Here is a 14,481-nt window from a genome sequence, read left to right as displayed (position 1 = left end):
TAATAATAATAATAATAATAATAATAATATGTATATTGAAACAAGAAAATCACTGCTAGTAAAAAACAATAATAGATAATTTTATTATCTATTATTATAGTAATAATTATAAAAATTAATAAAAATTAAGCCTTTGTTTCATTGTATGTGTATAAGTACTATATATTCAAGGAAGAAAGTATAACACTTTTAATATATTATAAATGACACCCGTACAGTAATGGTAATATAGTGAGACATTATCTAAAACATACGCAAGAACCAATCGGCAAGATTATGGTATTTTACCCAGGATGAAACAAATGGTACTGTTTATAGTCAATTACTGACTATGATTACAGATGTCAATTCTGGCAGTTTGAGATTTGTTAAGCTATAAAAGGAATAAAATAAACTATGTACCTGAAACATTTTCCTTTATTGTTAACTCTAAAAAAAACCAACTTTTACAAACCAAATATATCTATCTATTCTACTATTCAAGTCAAATGTGTATGCTCCATCTGCTCTCCTGATAGTCAAGCTTTTGAGATGGTGTCCAAGCAGACATACAGAAGACATGCTTCCGCTGATCTCATTGAAAAGTTTAAAAGAGATTATCTTTGTAAGTACATTATACAGCAACACTTTTCCAACTAGAATTAAAAGTCTTTTTTTTTGTGTCTAACAAAAATATGTATAATTATATATTACAGTGCCTTCTACACAAACACTACATGAGCTGAATGACAATGACATGGAGATTGATGCCAAGAACAATGAAGGCAATGAGCAAATTGAATGTAAGTATATAATTTTATTAAAGTAGTATAATGGAAGTATAGTCTTTAACGCTTTTTATACCAACATAGCTACAGAAGATCTACCTGATTTTACCGAAGATTTGTTGTTCAATGGTGAAAGTGACAGTGATGATGACAGCATTGAGTCAGACACTCAGGACACTCTCAATGCTTTGGATGATTTGGACGATTCTGAAGATATCGAAGATTAGTACAAAAAAAATAAACTCGTAAACTAAAAAATGTAACATATACTAATATCATTATCAAACAGAAAACCTTTTTTCATCTGAGATGCCAACTGATCCCACAAACGCCTTCATTGCCTCTTTTGCTGCCTTCTTCATATCAAAGTATGTTGTGAATTCCGGTGGTGTCATTCTCATCAAGTTTCTCAACGAGGTTCTTGCACATTTTGGACAGTCCTTCCGTCTTCCCTTGAGCTCCAGTGGTCTCAGTAATATGACCGGACTGAATACTATGATCAAAGGTGTTCAGCGTTTTGTCGCCTGCAGTGAATGTCACCAGACATACCTTGAGTCCAAAGGCGTTCCTCAGTGCTGCAACTTCCGAAAGCTTTTGGGGGCTACATGCAGAAACCAGCTTTTCTTGTCGGCACCTTCAAACTCTTCTAGACCCAAGAGAGCATATTTATACAACTCTATCACCAGTGCATTCAGAATCTTCTTTTGTCGCCCTGGATTTGAGGCAGCCATTAATGCATGGAGATACAGACATCAAGTCCCTGATATGATGTTTGACATCTACGACGGTGCCAAGTGGGGCGAATTAAGGATCATGACAACAATCAATTCGTGACCCATGAGCGTTCTCTTATGCTCACATTGAACATCAATTGGTTCCAGCCTTTCGATGGAGTCACCTACTCATGTGGGGCCATTTACCTTTCAGTTAACAATTTGCCAAGGTCCGAACGGTATAAGAAGGAGAACGTTGTCCTTGTTGGGCTCATGCCAGGACCAAAGGAAGCCAAGACGAGTGAGATTAATCACTACCTCTGTCCCCTCGTCGAGGAGCTCAAACAGTTGTATGTGGGTGTGATGATCCCAACAGCCCAGTGTCCCCAAGGTGCTCTTGTTTGTGCTGCCTTGCTTTTGGTAGCCTGTGACATCCCTGCTGCTCGCAAGACCTGTGGGTTTACATCCCATGCCAGTATAAATGCCTGCCATAAATGCGACCGCCATTTTCCTTGCCTTGAAAAAGGTCATGGTGTAGACTACTCTGGCTTTGTCTTTTCTGAGTGGGTCCATCGCACCAAAGAAGCCAATAGGCAAGATGCAACAATGTGGAGAAATGCAAGTAGCAATGCCCAGCATACAAGGTAGGAAAGAGGGAATGGAGTCCGCTGGTCAGAACTTCACAATCTCAAGTACTTTAATGCAGTCAAGTGCACAATCATTGATCCGATGCATAACCTCTTCCTGGGAACAGCGAAATACATGATGGAGAGATGGAGGTCAGAAGGAGCGTTGACTGATGCAGACTTGTCAGATATGCAGGCAGATACTGACAAGATGATTATACCCCTGACTATACCCCTCTGAGAAAGAAGATTGGCAAGGGTTTCCCTTTCATGAAGGCCGATGAATGGAAATCCTGGTGTCTGGTATACTCTCCCGTTCTTCTGCGAGGCCGTCTTCCGGATATTTACCTGCGGAACTGGATCTGCTTCGTCAACGCATGCCATCTTCTATCAAGTCCGAGTATTTCCACCGAGGATCTGGATGAGGCCCATCGCTCTCTGGAGGCCTTCTGTGTGGAATGTGAGGTTCTGTACGATCTGGATCTCCTTTTGCCAAATATGCATCTCCATTTGCATCTAAAGGAGACAATCGTCAGTTTTGGGCCAGTGTATGGCTATTGGTTGTTTAGCTTTGAGAGGTTCAATGGCGTCCTCAAGAACTATGCTACCAATTGGAGGGATGGCTTTGAGGCCACTTACATGAGAAGATACCTGGAAGATGCATATAAGAGTGACCTTGCTCGTGCCATCATTCCTTGTATCTGCCCATCTCATGCTGGTCTTCTTGTCGAGCTAATTGGTTCATCTGTTTTCTCTGCTTCCTTTGCTTTTTCCGCTTCCTTTGCTTCCTTTGCTTCCTCTGCTTCCTCTGCTTCCTCTGCTTCCTCTGCTTTTGTACTTGATGATTTCATCGCATCTGCAAACACAAACTTTGATATCACCAAAGGCAATGAGCCTTTACCGCCTTCTACTTTTCCGTTGGAGCTGGAAAGGGAAACCAGTATGAAGGAATCCGAGTACCTGAACTTGTTGGCATACTACCAGGAGACTTATGATGACCAGGCCCTCTGCCATTATTGCCAGCCTGGACCAGATCAAAAGATGGTCAATAATCGGATTCAGAAAATGAAATCGATTCATCTTCTGGGACAGGTGTACAAAGGTGGTGATGGTATGGCCAAGCGCGGGTCATACATCCAGGCCCTTTTCCGAACAAGCAATGACAGATATATCAATGCGTATACTGGGCAGATACAGTACCTCTTCGTAAACACTGCCACAAACTCGTTTGCTGGCCATTTGAGTCGGCATGTGTTTGCATATGTACGGTGGTATAAAGAGACAAAATTGCAGCCAAAAGTTAATGAGGGTGTTGAAGTTAATGAGAAGGATTTTGTTGTAGAAAATATTGAGAGTATTCTACCTGTGCATAGGATTCTTGTACCTGTGGCTATTGGAGAACACAGAGGTGCGCGAGGTGCAATCAAGATGTGTATTATTCCGTTGTCTAGAAAAATATACATTTAAAATATAAAAAAATAAATAAATAAATAGAAAATACCAATTAAATATTGTCAATAACTTTTATATTTCTTTAATATTAATAAATACATATGCTTACTATATATAAATATCTTTTGTTCAGATATGTTTAACCTGAGAGTTTGATATATACCTTTGATAGTACATTTTCATAGCTTATGTTCTAAAATTACTTTAAAAACAAACAAAAAGAAAATGTATTCAACCCAAAGTCAATGTATAAACAATGCACATCTTTTATATTGCGGATTCATCAACAGGTATATGTTTGCACAATACTTGAAAAAAAAGCGTTTTATTTTATTTTATTTTATTTTATTTTATTCAATTTATGTCATTTTATTTACTCGGGTTTTTTGTTTTTATTTGTTTTTATTCCATTGAAATTGCCCATTCTGGTAACGTGACGGCCAAGCTAGCAGGAATACTCTCAGTTCTAGTTGAACAATTTTGCTCCAACAAACTATTTCCCTTTTTCTTTAGTCTGACAATGGAAAAGTCATCAACCGTATTAATAACTGCTTGAAGCTATTTTTATAAGAGAAATATATAAGTAACTTGTCTTATCAAATATAGTGTTTTAAAGATTCTTTTTTCTATATGAAAATACCTTATCGCTTCTCCAGCTAGGACGATAAACTTGTAATTTGCCTTCTTCATCACTCTCGCCATCTGACATGACAGTTCTCAAAAGAACTCTACCACAATCAGGTATTTTCATCAATGTGTCAATATTAGTTTTGTAGATCTGGTATGTTAAGACACAACGATCGTAAAGCTATACGTAAAATATTTTAAATATAAGTAAGTAGAATATAAATATACTTTTTACTTAAAATTCCAACTTACCGCCTTTTTGCGACTGCGTCTTCTTGACGAGCTTTGCCAAGAAGTTTTCTTACTAGGAGAGGATCTGAATTCACGTACTTGGTTCCGAAAGTGGTTCTTTATTATTCTGATAAGATCGCTTGTGGGAACCTCAACAGCATCTTTCTGAATTCTCAGATAATTCACAAGTCGCACGGCAAGAGCATTGTTATATTCGTCCTTGAAATTATTTGTCAAAGACCATCCTACTCTTTCGTTGTTTTCAGCAACTTTGGTGCGATCCAAACTGGTGAAATTCGGGTTTCTTATGTACCCATGGATGAGTTCCTATAGCTTTTTTTGTTAGAAATATGGAAAGGTTATATTCATTTTAAAAGTTTACATACTGATATCTTTGGGTAACGTTTTCCTGATAAATTTATATCTGATACAGTTGTATCCTTTTCTATCAGAGAAGCATGGTCTCTTACTGAGATAGTGTTTCTATTTGTCATGTTGCTTGTGGTAGCACTGTTGAGCGTTGTTTGTGCGTCAATAATATCATTGACAGCCTTTTTAAGATAGGCATTCGTCTCATTTGAGAGACGAACACCTGTTTCCACATTATTCATCCATCTTGATATCTTATTGATTTCACTACTCAACGAATCGATTTTCTCATTGGTCAATTCCAGGAGCTCAAGAATTGAGTCTCTCTGACCGACATCAAGCTCTGTATTGGGGGCAGTGACAGCAAGAGAGACAGTGCCTGGAGTGCAAGCAATGTTAGTAGTAGTTGCTAGTTCACTACGTTTGACAGCACGCATTCTGGTGTTTTGGTGACGGAGAGGAGAAATGCGGCGATTGCTCATGTTTCTTTTATTGAATACATATTAATGATGGTTAATTATCAATATACACTTCAAATGATCATTTTGGATATATACATACAGATAATAAAATGAAGTGAGAGAAAAGATAGTTTGTTATCATATTATGAACATTATTTAACTACATTTTATTAATAGTAATTTTTATTCAGTAACATATCTTTTAACCCAGTGAGACATGGCTTGTCAGATATGAAGCTGTGCAGGAATCACTTTTTTTTTTCTTCAGAAGGATATTTTATTGCCAGCATTTTATCAGAGTCAAACCAACATAAGTCATTGCTTTTTTTTTCTTTTTTTTTCCTTTTTTTGGCTTATTTATTTTGGTTTATTATTTCTTGCTAGTGACTCTTTTCTTTCGCGTGTTCTTTTTCTTCTTGTTCTTATGTCTATTATGTTCCTCCTACTATTACTATATAGCTGATCATCATTATACATTCTCTTACTTTTCATGATAGATATTATTTATTGCAGACAAAAAAGGAATAACAATATGATAAATACTCATCACTGACGATCTTATTTTATGTAACCCCCAGCAATCTCTGTTATCTTTGACATTGATGTTACAATCTATTATGATGGTAAGACTTTATCACATGGCCATTGTCTCTTTTTTCTAATCTATTACAGTTCACATAGACCTCTCACTCAAGATCCCTACTGTGATCAGCATGAACTAGTTTTTATCTTATTTTACGTTTGATTATTCTCTGGTAAGTTGACTTTGACAATTGTTCATTATATTTTAATACTTGTTTGTACACAATACTTAAGGCTGTTTATTATAGTTTAATCAACAATACTAAACCATGGCCACCAATGCAACCAAGTTAAGTATAATTCATTGTTAAAACCAGTCAGTAGATCTCAACTAGAGAGTAAGTATTACAAAGAAAAAAACATCGGGTTTATCCAAAAAATTAATATTTTCTCTTTCACTCTTAGAAAGTTAAGTATACCGTCAAGTAAGTTATATAGCTCACTCAAAATAAGCATGAAATAATGCTGGTAATACAGCAAGAAAGAGTATCAACCAATACAACAATAGTATATGAGACTCAAAAGAAGCAAGAATAGACCATATATATCTAGAAACTATTGATTATATCAAATGAAATAAAGTTCAACTAAAGAATATTATTATTATTCAAATATTACAAAAAATAAACAAACCAAAGAGGCTTGTTTTAATAAAGAAAACCAAGCCTATTCATCCGGTTTTATATACAATAAAAAGACCAGTTTCCTCAATTCTATATACAATAAAAAAACCTGTTTCCTCACTTTTATATACAATAAAAAAAACCTGTTTCCTCACTTTTACATACAATAAAGATCTGTTTCCTCATTTTTGACTGTTAAACATATAACCCATTTCCACAATTTGTTTCATCCCGGCCTTTTTTTTATTGCTTTCATAAGAAACAAATCCAATCACCATGTATCAAATCTAACAGAGAGTTCTATATAATTGGTCATCTCGTCATTTGAGTTTGTGCATATAAATTACAACAGGCCATACAAAACACTGTATTTATTGAGAGTAAAGTGCAAGTATAATATATTATTAGTTTTGCGCAGCTTGCTGGATATAAACTAATATACCTTTAGACCCCGTCAACCTATATATCTGATCATATACTTCATTGCCATAGATAAAAGTTCACTGTGTATCAAAATTAAATATCACTATTAATGGGGGAGTATCTCATCTTCCACTTAGATTTATCTGATATTTGAGCAAGATAAAATTGGTAAATTTTTCCAGTGATAATGATTACACAGAAATCTCTTTTGAGAACAATAACTGAAATGATTTTCTTTTGCTCACAAAAGAATTAGAAAGCACATACCTTAACAAAAGTAGAATAGAAACCAAAACAGACATTTATAATAGCTGAGTAGGTTTAGAAAAGATATAAAAAAATGTTATGTCATTCAATAAAAGTTATCTATCTTTCTATTCTCTTTTTATTCTTTTATCTTTGTTTACAATTTCTAGTGAGTTTAACTAATTTTGGCTGTGTTATAGCATTTGAAGAATGTCGTTCCCAATCTGGGTTGGTCTTTCTTTTACTATAACAAAGTCAAAAAGTCAAACTCACTGGGGATCAAGGAGTATATGTAAAATCAAATAGAGGATAAAAAATACTTTTTATTGATAGGAATTGAATTGTCTTATATAATTTTCTAAACTAATGCTGCGCATTATGCACAGTAGTTATTATTTATATTTAATTAAAGAAATAATCATTATACTATGTTTAATGCTCATGAAGATATTACTGCATATAAAGAAGCACTGCAGTTAAGTATCTTTAGATTTCATGGATTCATTAAAATAATGTCCAACAAGAACAACTCAGATTGAAAACAACAAAAACAATTGTCATAGTTAATTTTGGTGATACCAGTTCTAGTGACTTGTTCTTACAAAAGAAGCAGAAATTAGAAGGATTATTTATCAGTTTGTAATTTTAGAAATTTGTAATCAATTTATAATAATTTGTATATTACTAAACGCTACTTGAGTGTAGTCAAAAATGAATAATCATTTCAAAAAGTACATAAGATAACCCAAATCAAAATAATAAAAATCGTCTTTTTATCTTCTCTCTTATTTGCTTACTCCTGTATTATTAAAGCTTGACCAATTTGGCTACATTTACAGTGAATTGAAAGATAGTCTAGATCAGGAATGACACAATAGAGTGGGTATTATGTTGTGGCAAAATCGACTCAAATTGCCATAACGCCCAAATAAGGAAAGCAGGATATGGAAATTTTGAGGTATTTTAAACGCCGGAAAATTAAAGGGAAATTGTGGCACATTGGGGTCATTTTGTCATAAAATTGTAGCAAAATAACCCCAATTTGCCACATTTTTTTATAGTTGTCATATGCATATAGCATTCAATTTTAACCAGCACAAACAAGTAGATACGCAGTTTTTATATATATTTTCAATAATTAAGCAAAATATTTCAAGTATATATATAAGATATACTTACATACACACTTTCTACTTTATTTCTCTTTTCACTCAAATATTTTTTGGTCTTTTCCCTTTTTTTCTTAAAAAATGTGTACAATAAAAATGAAGCAAACAGCATAACCCACTAACAGCCAGAGCAAGTGCGCAATCTGAAACTGCATCAGGATCCAATGGTTTAGACATTGATGTATCATCAAGCAGTTCTGCAGAGGAGACTTCACGAAAGGCTCAAAAAGGCAAAGAAAAAGCCTCGACTAGTGAACGAGAACAGTGGGACATGGCTAGAGAGATTGCACTAATGCAATTGATCTACAATTGTTGCCCTTTTGCCAATGCTCATGGTGACAAGTCCTCAGCATAGGATAAGGTTACAGCCGACGTAAACAGTGTTAAGCACACTTATCTGCACCCACTTACAGCAAAGGGTGTCAGAGCAAAAAAGAATTTGCTGTTCAAGAAGTTGAATCTGGTTGTCAACAAAGACAATGAGAGATCGTTGCCTGTGTCCAACCCACACGTTCCGGAAAACCTCCAAAGACTGATATACAATATATACACAGCCATATGTTTAAGCAGCCATAAACGCAAAAAAAATAGTTAAGCTAATTGGTTATTTCTCCCTTATAGATTATGGATTATCAAGAGTTGAAGGCTGCCAAAGACAAAGCAACCAAAATAAAAGAAAAAGAAAAAAAAGACTATAACAAAAAAATGATGGCCATTGCAACATATGACTGAGAAAACTTAAGCAGTGATGATGACAGCTTTGACTCTGACTCTGACTCTGACTCTGACGTCTCTCATGGCAGAAAAAATCCCTAATCTGCAAGCACGGCCAACGAGTCTGCGAGCCTTTTGAAGCAACAGTTGGACATTCTTCAACAACAACAGCACACCAACAATCTTGTACTGGAGGAGTTGAAGAAAACAAGTTGGTCAAATGCAGTTCTTGCTAAATCGAATCAGGAAATTGCTGATTCAAATAAGGTCATCACCAAATCTAATTCAGCTCTTGCTAAATCTCTTTCGACAAAGGCAGAAATAGAGTCAGCAATTGTCGAATCTTATAAAAATAACAAGTAAATAGATAATACATTTGCTCTATTTTCAAGTTTACAAGTATTTGAATTGTTTTATTGGTTATCAGGAACAGTGATGGTTTCTACTAAATTTGATGCATTGTTCAAAATAGTTTTGTAGCTATCAATAGTGTCTTCTGGTTGGCGTTCATGCATAAGACCTTTGATATAATCATGGATATTTGGTGGCTGAAGCTTAAAAAGTTTAGAGCTTGCTGAGCTATTAATACATGTATGGAAGTTCTTGAAAAGAGTTAACAGGATGTATATTGTTGCTGGCTTTGTGTTTGCCAATATCTTCATTCCATAGTTGTACTTGCAGAATTTAAATAACTGCAACACCTTTCTAAATTCCATCTTGACTTGAATTCTGGTTTTTCTCATTGACTTGTTGATTTTTTTTCAGCTCTAAGCATATGAGCAACGATATTATATTACAATTATTAAACAAAAGACAATTTTACAAGATGTATGTCTTTTTTTTCAATATCTTACTATCATTGTTGGCTTCACTTAAAGGAAAAGATCTGTAGATTTTATCTGATTTAGGGTAAGCCATATCTTCGTATACTACATATTCAAATGGAACTTTGTCATTCTTGGAAATATGATCAAGATGCGCAATTAGACGATCTAATGTTTTTGACTCGTCAAATATTCTAGCATCATGAGTGGATCCAATAAACAGACCAACCAAGCTGCTAGTAATACCATCGGGTATTTCAATAGCCCAATACTTAATGCAATGTATATGCTACTCAATAAAAAAAGTTGTTATTATACAATCAAGCAAAGAATTAGTGCTATGAAATAATTCTCTGGTCATTTTAAAAATCCAATAATTTCCTTCCAGCCGTTATAAACTAGTTTCTAATCTTCATAAGAACTTGGACGGGAAACTTTTTGCATAGTGCCATCCACAAAGCCAACAACATTTGGGAAGGTCTTATCTAAAACAGTTTATGTCATTAGTAAAGTCCCATTATATCAGTAAGTAGAGCAATAAAAGAAATACATGATAATAATATTACTTTTATTGTGTATAGCTTTTGTAAACTGCTTATAGTTTTCAGAAGAAAACTGGCGAGTGTCAAACTCGAGTCCACTTTTGAATTTATTTAGCAAAAATTCTGTAAACTTGTTCACTATTAAACCCAGTGTCTTGGCAGAAATGCCCCATACACTTTTCATCATAGTGTATTTTTGTGGGAAAGTATACCAGTACAAAACCAAAGCAAAAGCAAATTCTCCTTCAATACGGACAGTGTAACTTTTGCTACATTTAAATTCTAAATATAAAGGCAGGTTCATTGTATCACATATTGCCTTGATCTAACATAAATACAAAAGTTATCTATTAATAATGTTACTTCAAAAAAAGCTGTTTATCAACATGTATATTACTTCAGATAGAGTAAGTCTAAACTCTTTCTTGCACGTATCATCACTTAGTGCCTCTAAATCAATTCTTGCAAGCTTTTTTTCTTGTTTCTTTATTTAGAATGATTAGCTTTAACATCAAGCATACAGGCAATTCTGGCAAGTGCTCCAACAAGCACTGGAAAAAAGTAGAAAAATACTGACGTGTATATATGGGCAAACGGTACTGGAATAATGTGATATATTATAATTGATATTTTTTCCACTAGGTTTTAAGGTCATCTAGCACTATATGTGCAAAACTTACAAACACTACAGTATATGTAGATGGGGGGTTCCGCAAGTAAGGTTTGGTAGCACTTTTGATATACTCATTATGCTTAATAAATAAATAAAAATATTTAAAACTACGGATTTATCTTGGTATTCTTGACACAGAACAGGAAAGGTCAAAGACGGATTACATCATGTATATTGCTTTAATGGTTTATCTGTACTATACCTCATCTTTACTGACCGCCTTTACTGACCACCTACACTGACAGTTCTTTAAAACCTCCAATCATCAACAGCAAAAAAACACGTCTTTAAAATTATGGACCAGTAATATGTTCTTTATTTCTTTGGTTTCCTGTTCTTATTAGGTTGGTAATGGTTTACGCTTTTATTTTTATTGGAAAGAATAGAATGTTTCTAGGTTTCAAATCTAATAAAGCTATTCTATATCCTCAGCTACTTCTTGCTCAGCAAGCTTGTTATATTTGGGATGAAAATTTTTTTACAAAAAACAAATACCTGAAGAAAATGAGGTGCTCATTACCTTTTTTTAGGGGTAAGAGCAGTACTCTTTGAGAATAGATAAAACATTAGTGATGGGAGTGCATGCATGTTTTATAATGCAAATTTTATGTACTAATTAATACTTACATTAGAAGTACCCAGTACAAATGGACAAAGAAATAAAACATTTACAGTAAAGCACTGGATTATGATTTCTTTGACTATAAAACAATAGGAAAGAATTAATTTTTGTGAATTGTGTGATAGAATAATTGATTTACATACCAAAGGCAAAGGATTTCTTTGCAGACCAAGATATTATCTGTAAAGCAGTAATATTGTCTCTAGTAGAAAATATACATTAATATACAGTATAAATAATATTATTGTATATATAGAAGTAAATAAAAGGCTTATCATGGCAATGACGGTAGCATGGGATGGAAGTTCTTAAGGAATGGCACGTTCGTAAGAGGGATGTTCATCTATAATAGAAATTATATTCAGTTAGATAAATATTAAAAAGAAATAGATTAAAATAAAATAGAATACTACCGTGTCAATATCCGTGTTTGATTGTAGAGAGTATTTTTGGCGATGTGGCCTATATTAAAGAAAGAATAAAGTCAGAATGATTGTATGGAATGATAGCATAAAGTATATTTACTAACTCTGGCTAATCCAGATGACTGTTGTGAAGATGGTGCATCAGAATGAGACAAAGAGTGAGTTTCTATGACATTAAAATATATTGTTATTTTTTAGTTATACATAAAGAAGTATATATTTATTTTAAAACAAAGAAAGTGTCTTACCATAAAACCTTGCAAGTGTAAAGAGTGAAGAGAGAGAAACAGAGAGAATATCTATGACAGACAAAAAAATTAATTCTTTTGTTCTTTGTAAAGAAGTATTTTGAACCAAAAACAATCTTACCAGAAAAATTTGCAAATATAACAAGAATTGACAAGAGAAAGAAAAGAGAGAAATAACAAAAAACGAATAAAAAAAGTAAAAAAAAAATCTTAAAAAAAAAGAAAAAAGTATGTTTAAAACAAAAGACTAAAATGATTTCATCAAGTCCCAAAGCAATATGAAAACCAATTTACATCCCAGTCATTACAAAAAGTATTAATAGAGATTTGTATATCAAATATATTTTGAATATATATAATAATCATACCTTTCATATAATACACTTTCCCTTGCTCTTACTCTCTTGCTACTTACTACACTTATACTCCCAAATCAATACACTTGTTCTAACAATTCAAGTATGTAAACTTGATACAATTTATTGTTAATTAAATTTACATAAATTTAATTGTAGAATGACAGCAATAATAATAATATAATCTGAAACTAATCATTATAACCTTTCATTTTATTATATTCTGTAGACAATGACTAACACAAGACGTAAACGCACAATTGCCCTTCGTCCTGTTAAGATTACTAATCAGCAGCTTATGGAAATACTTTCTACTGTGAGAGCTGATATGCCTACCATAAAAGGACAGATCGTCAATGTTGAGCAAACTCTGACCAACATGAATGACAGAATTGGCGTTCTTGCCACCACCAGCACCAACACCATCAGTGCCATAGATAGTTTGGCCAGAACTTCCCTTGCTGCTTCTGTGAGAGCCGAACTCACTGTTGCTGCACCTGTTGTCATCTCTAACCATGAGCCTACCCGTGAAGAATCTAATGCAGTTTATGTGAGTAACATATTATAAAATATTTTATCAATTCATTTTCTCATGATTTATTTATTAGGCTCATATTCACAACCTTATGTGGAAACCCAAGCTTAGCTTGAGAACGCCAGAAAATATCCTGGCCAACAACCTCAAGCCCAGATGGGATACAAATGTTGCTTTCAACAAATCTTCCAACAGGGAGATAGCTGAGAGACTTCTTTCTAACCTTGAGCGCAGATTTGGTTCCTCTAGTATGAGACGGAGTGACCTCCAAAAGAGGTTGCACACCAACTTCACTAGTAGAACCTGTCGTGAGAGAATGTCTGATGATAAGATAGCAGAAACAAACGCTCTTACACGAAGAGCAGCCCGTGCAGATGATGTGAGTATTATGCTAATATATATAGTTTATAGTTGAAAATTAAAATTAAAAATAACAAATTAACAAAACTTATTACTAGAATGAGTGTCGCCGTGTACTGGCATACAAAGACAATAAGGAGGCAATTGATCTTGTAATGCTCAGAGACTGTGCCAACACTCTCCAAAAAGCAGTAATGTCAGATGGAGAGTCTGCCAATAAAATGGATGAGGATGGCATAAAACATGTTGTTGTAAATGAGTATTGACTACTGCTGTAATTGAGAATAAGTCTGAAGGAAATAATATAAGGCCTCAGCTATTCCAGTCAAAGGTGTCTACCGATTACTTTATTATTTAACACACAGGTTTAGCATGCATGATAGTGATTATATTTCATATGATGATATCACCATAATATGGGATACATCAGTGGATTATTATAAGCATAATTATAACTCATAAACACATTTACTTTCGATGTTAATACTTCATTGGGACTACACACATTTATATAATTAATCATACATTAATTATCCCAAGATCACGTTGCTCTGATTAAGGCTCAGATAGGATCGATTACCTGACCCCAGTCATATAATTTTCCCAATCCAAAACAATATAAATAGCAGTAGTAGTTCAGTGTAGGAACCTGGTCAAACTTTGATACAAAATCTTTCTCAATAAACAAAACCTACACAAGTTCTCACGAATCTTCGTTCCTAATTTCAAATCTTGAATTCTTCCTCTTAAAAACTTCTTCAACTTCAACCACCACAACACATGTCATTCATATTGTACAACCAGGCTGGAGAAGCGATGAGGTAGATTAATTTGGAGTAATACTTTTGTATTGGTGTATTATTACTGGTTTTATCCATTCAATTGGCGCCCAT

General features: G+C 33.9%; 6 protein-coding genes across 6 annotated transcripts; 4 read left to right on the top strand and 2 right to left on the bottom strand.

Moving 5' to 3' along the window:
• Positions 1–531: 531 nt before the first annotated feature.
• On the top strand, positions 532–994 carry PHYBLDRAFT_138745 (hypothetical protein; the record flags this gene model as incomplete). The annotated part of the gene is made up of 3 exons (XM_018430066.1): positions 532–604; positions 696–782; positions 852–994. The coding sequence occupies 3 exons, from the start codon at positions 532–534 to the stop codon at positions 992–994; spliced, it is 303 nt and encodes a 100-aa protein (XP_018299244.1).
• A 1,382-nt stretch (positions 995–2,376) lies between these two features.
• On the top strand, positions 2,377–3,573 carry PHYBLDRAFT_138743 (hypothetical protein; the record flags this gene model as incomplete). The annotated part of the gene is made up of 1 exon (XM_018430065.1): positions 2,377–3,573. The coding sequence occupies one exon, from the start codon at positions 2,377–2,379 to the stop codon at positions 3,571–3,573; it is 1,197 nt and encodes a 398-aa protein (XP_018299243.1).
• Positions 3,574–3,960: 387 nt separating this feature from the next.
• Positions 3,961–5,267, bottom strand: PHYBLDRAFT_161826 (hypothetical protein; the record flags this gene model as incomplete). Its single annotated transcript, XM_018434489.1, has 4 exons — positions 3,961–4,116; positions 4,199–4,366; positions 4,438–4,743; positions 4,803–5,267. The coding sequence occupies 4 exons, from the start codon at positions 5,265–5,267 to the stop codon at positions 3,961–3,963; spliced, it is 1,095 nt and encodes a 364-aa protein (XP_018299242.1).
• A 2,797-nt stretch (positions 5,268–8,064) lies between these two features.
• Positions 8,065–9,366, top strand: PHYBLDRAFT_138741 (hypothetical protein; the record flags this gene model as incomplete). The annotated part of the gene is made up of 4 exons (XM_018430064.1): positions 8,065–8,078; positions 8,392–8,624; positions 8,703–8,787; positions 9,114–9,366. The coding sequence occupies 4 exons, from the start codon at positions 8,065–8,067 to the stop codon at positions 9,364–9,366; spliced, it is 585 nt and encodes a 194-aa protein (XP_018299241.1).
• A 50-nt stretch (positions 9,367–9,416) lies between these two features.
• On the bottom strand, positions 9,417–10,673 carry PHYBLDRAFT_138740 (hypothetical protein; the record flags this gene model as incomplete). The annotated part of the gene is made up of 5 exons (XM_018430063.1): positions 9,417–9,724; positions 9,858–10,098; positions 10,263–10,312; positions 10,394–10,467; positions 10,582–10,673. The coding sequence occupies 5 exons, from the start codon at positions 10,671–10,673 to the stop codon at positions 9,417–9,419; spliced, it is 765 nt and encodes a 254-aa protein (XP_018299240.1).
• Positions 10,674–12,925: 2,252 nt separating this feature from the next.
• Positions 12,926–13,854, top strand: PHYBLDRAFT_138739 (hypothetical protein; the record flags this gene model as incomplete). Its single annotated transcript, XM_018430062.1, has 3 exons — positions 12,926–13,243; positions 13,302–13,607; positions 13,687–13,854. 3 exons carry the CDS (start codon positions 12,926–12,928, stop codon positions 13,852–13,854), a joined length of 792 nt encoding a protein of 263 aa, XP_018299239.1.
• Positions 13,855–14,481: the final 627 nt, after the last annotated feature.

The sequence above is a fragment of the Phycomyces blakesleeanus genome (assembly GCF_001638985.1).
Source record: "Phycomyces blakesleeanus NRRL 1555(-) unplaced genomic scaffold PHYBLscaffold_1, whole genome shotgun sequence".
Taxonomy (NCBI): domain Eukaryota; kingdom Fungi; phylum Mucoromycota; class Mucoromycetes; order Mucorales; family Phycomycetaceae; genus Phycomyces; species Phycomyces blakesleeanus.
Note: the sequence above shows the minus strand (reverse complement) of the source record. Positions and strands in the feature narration are given on the sequence as shown.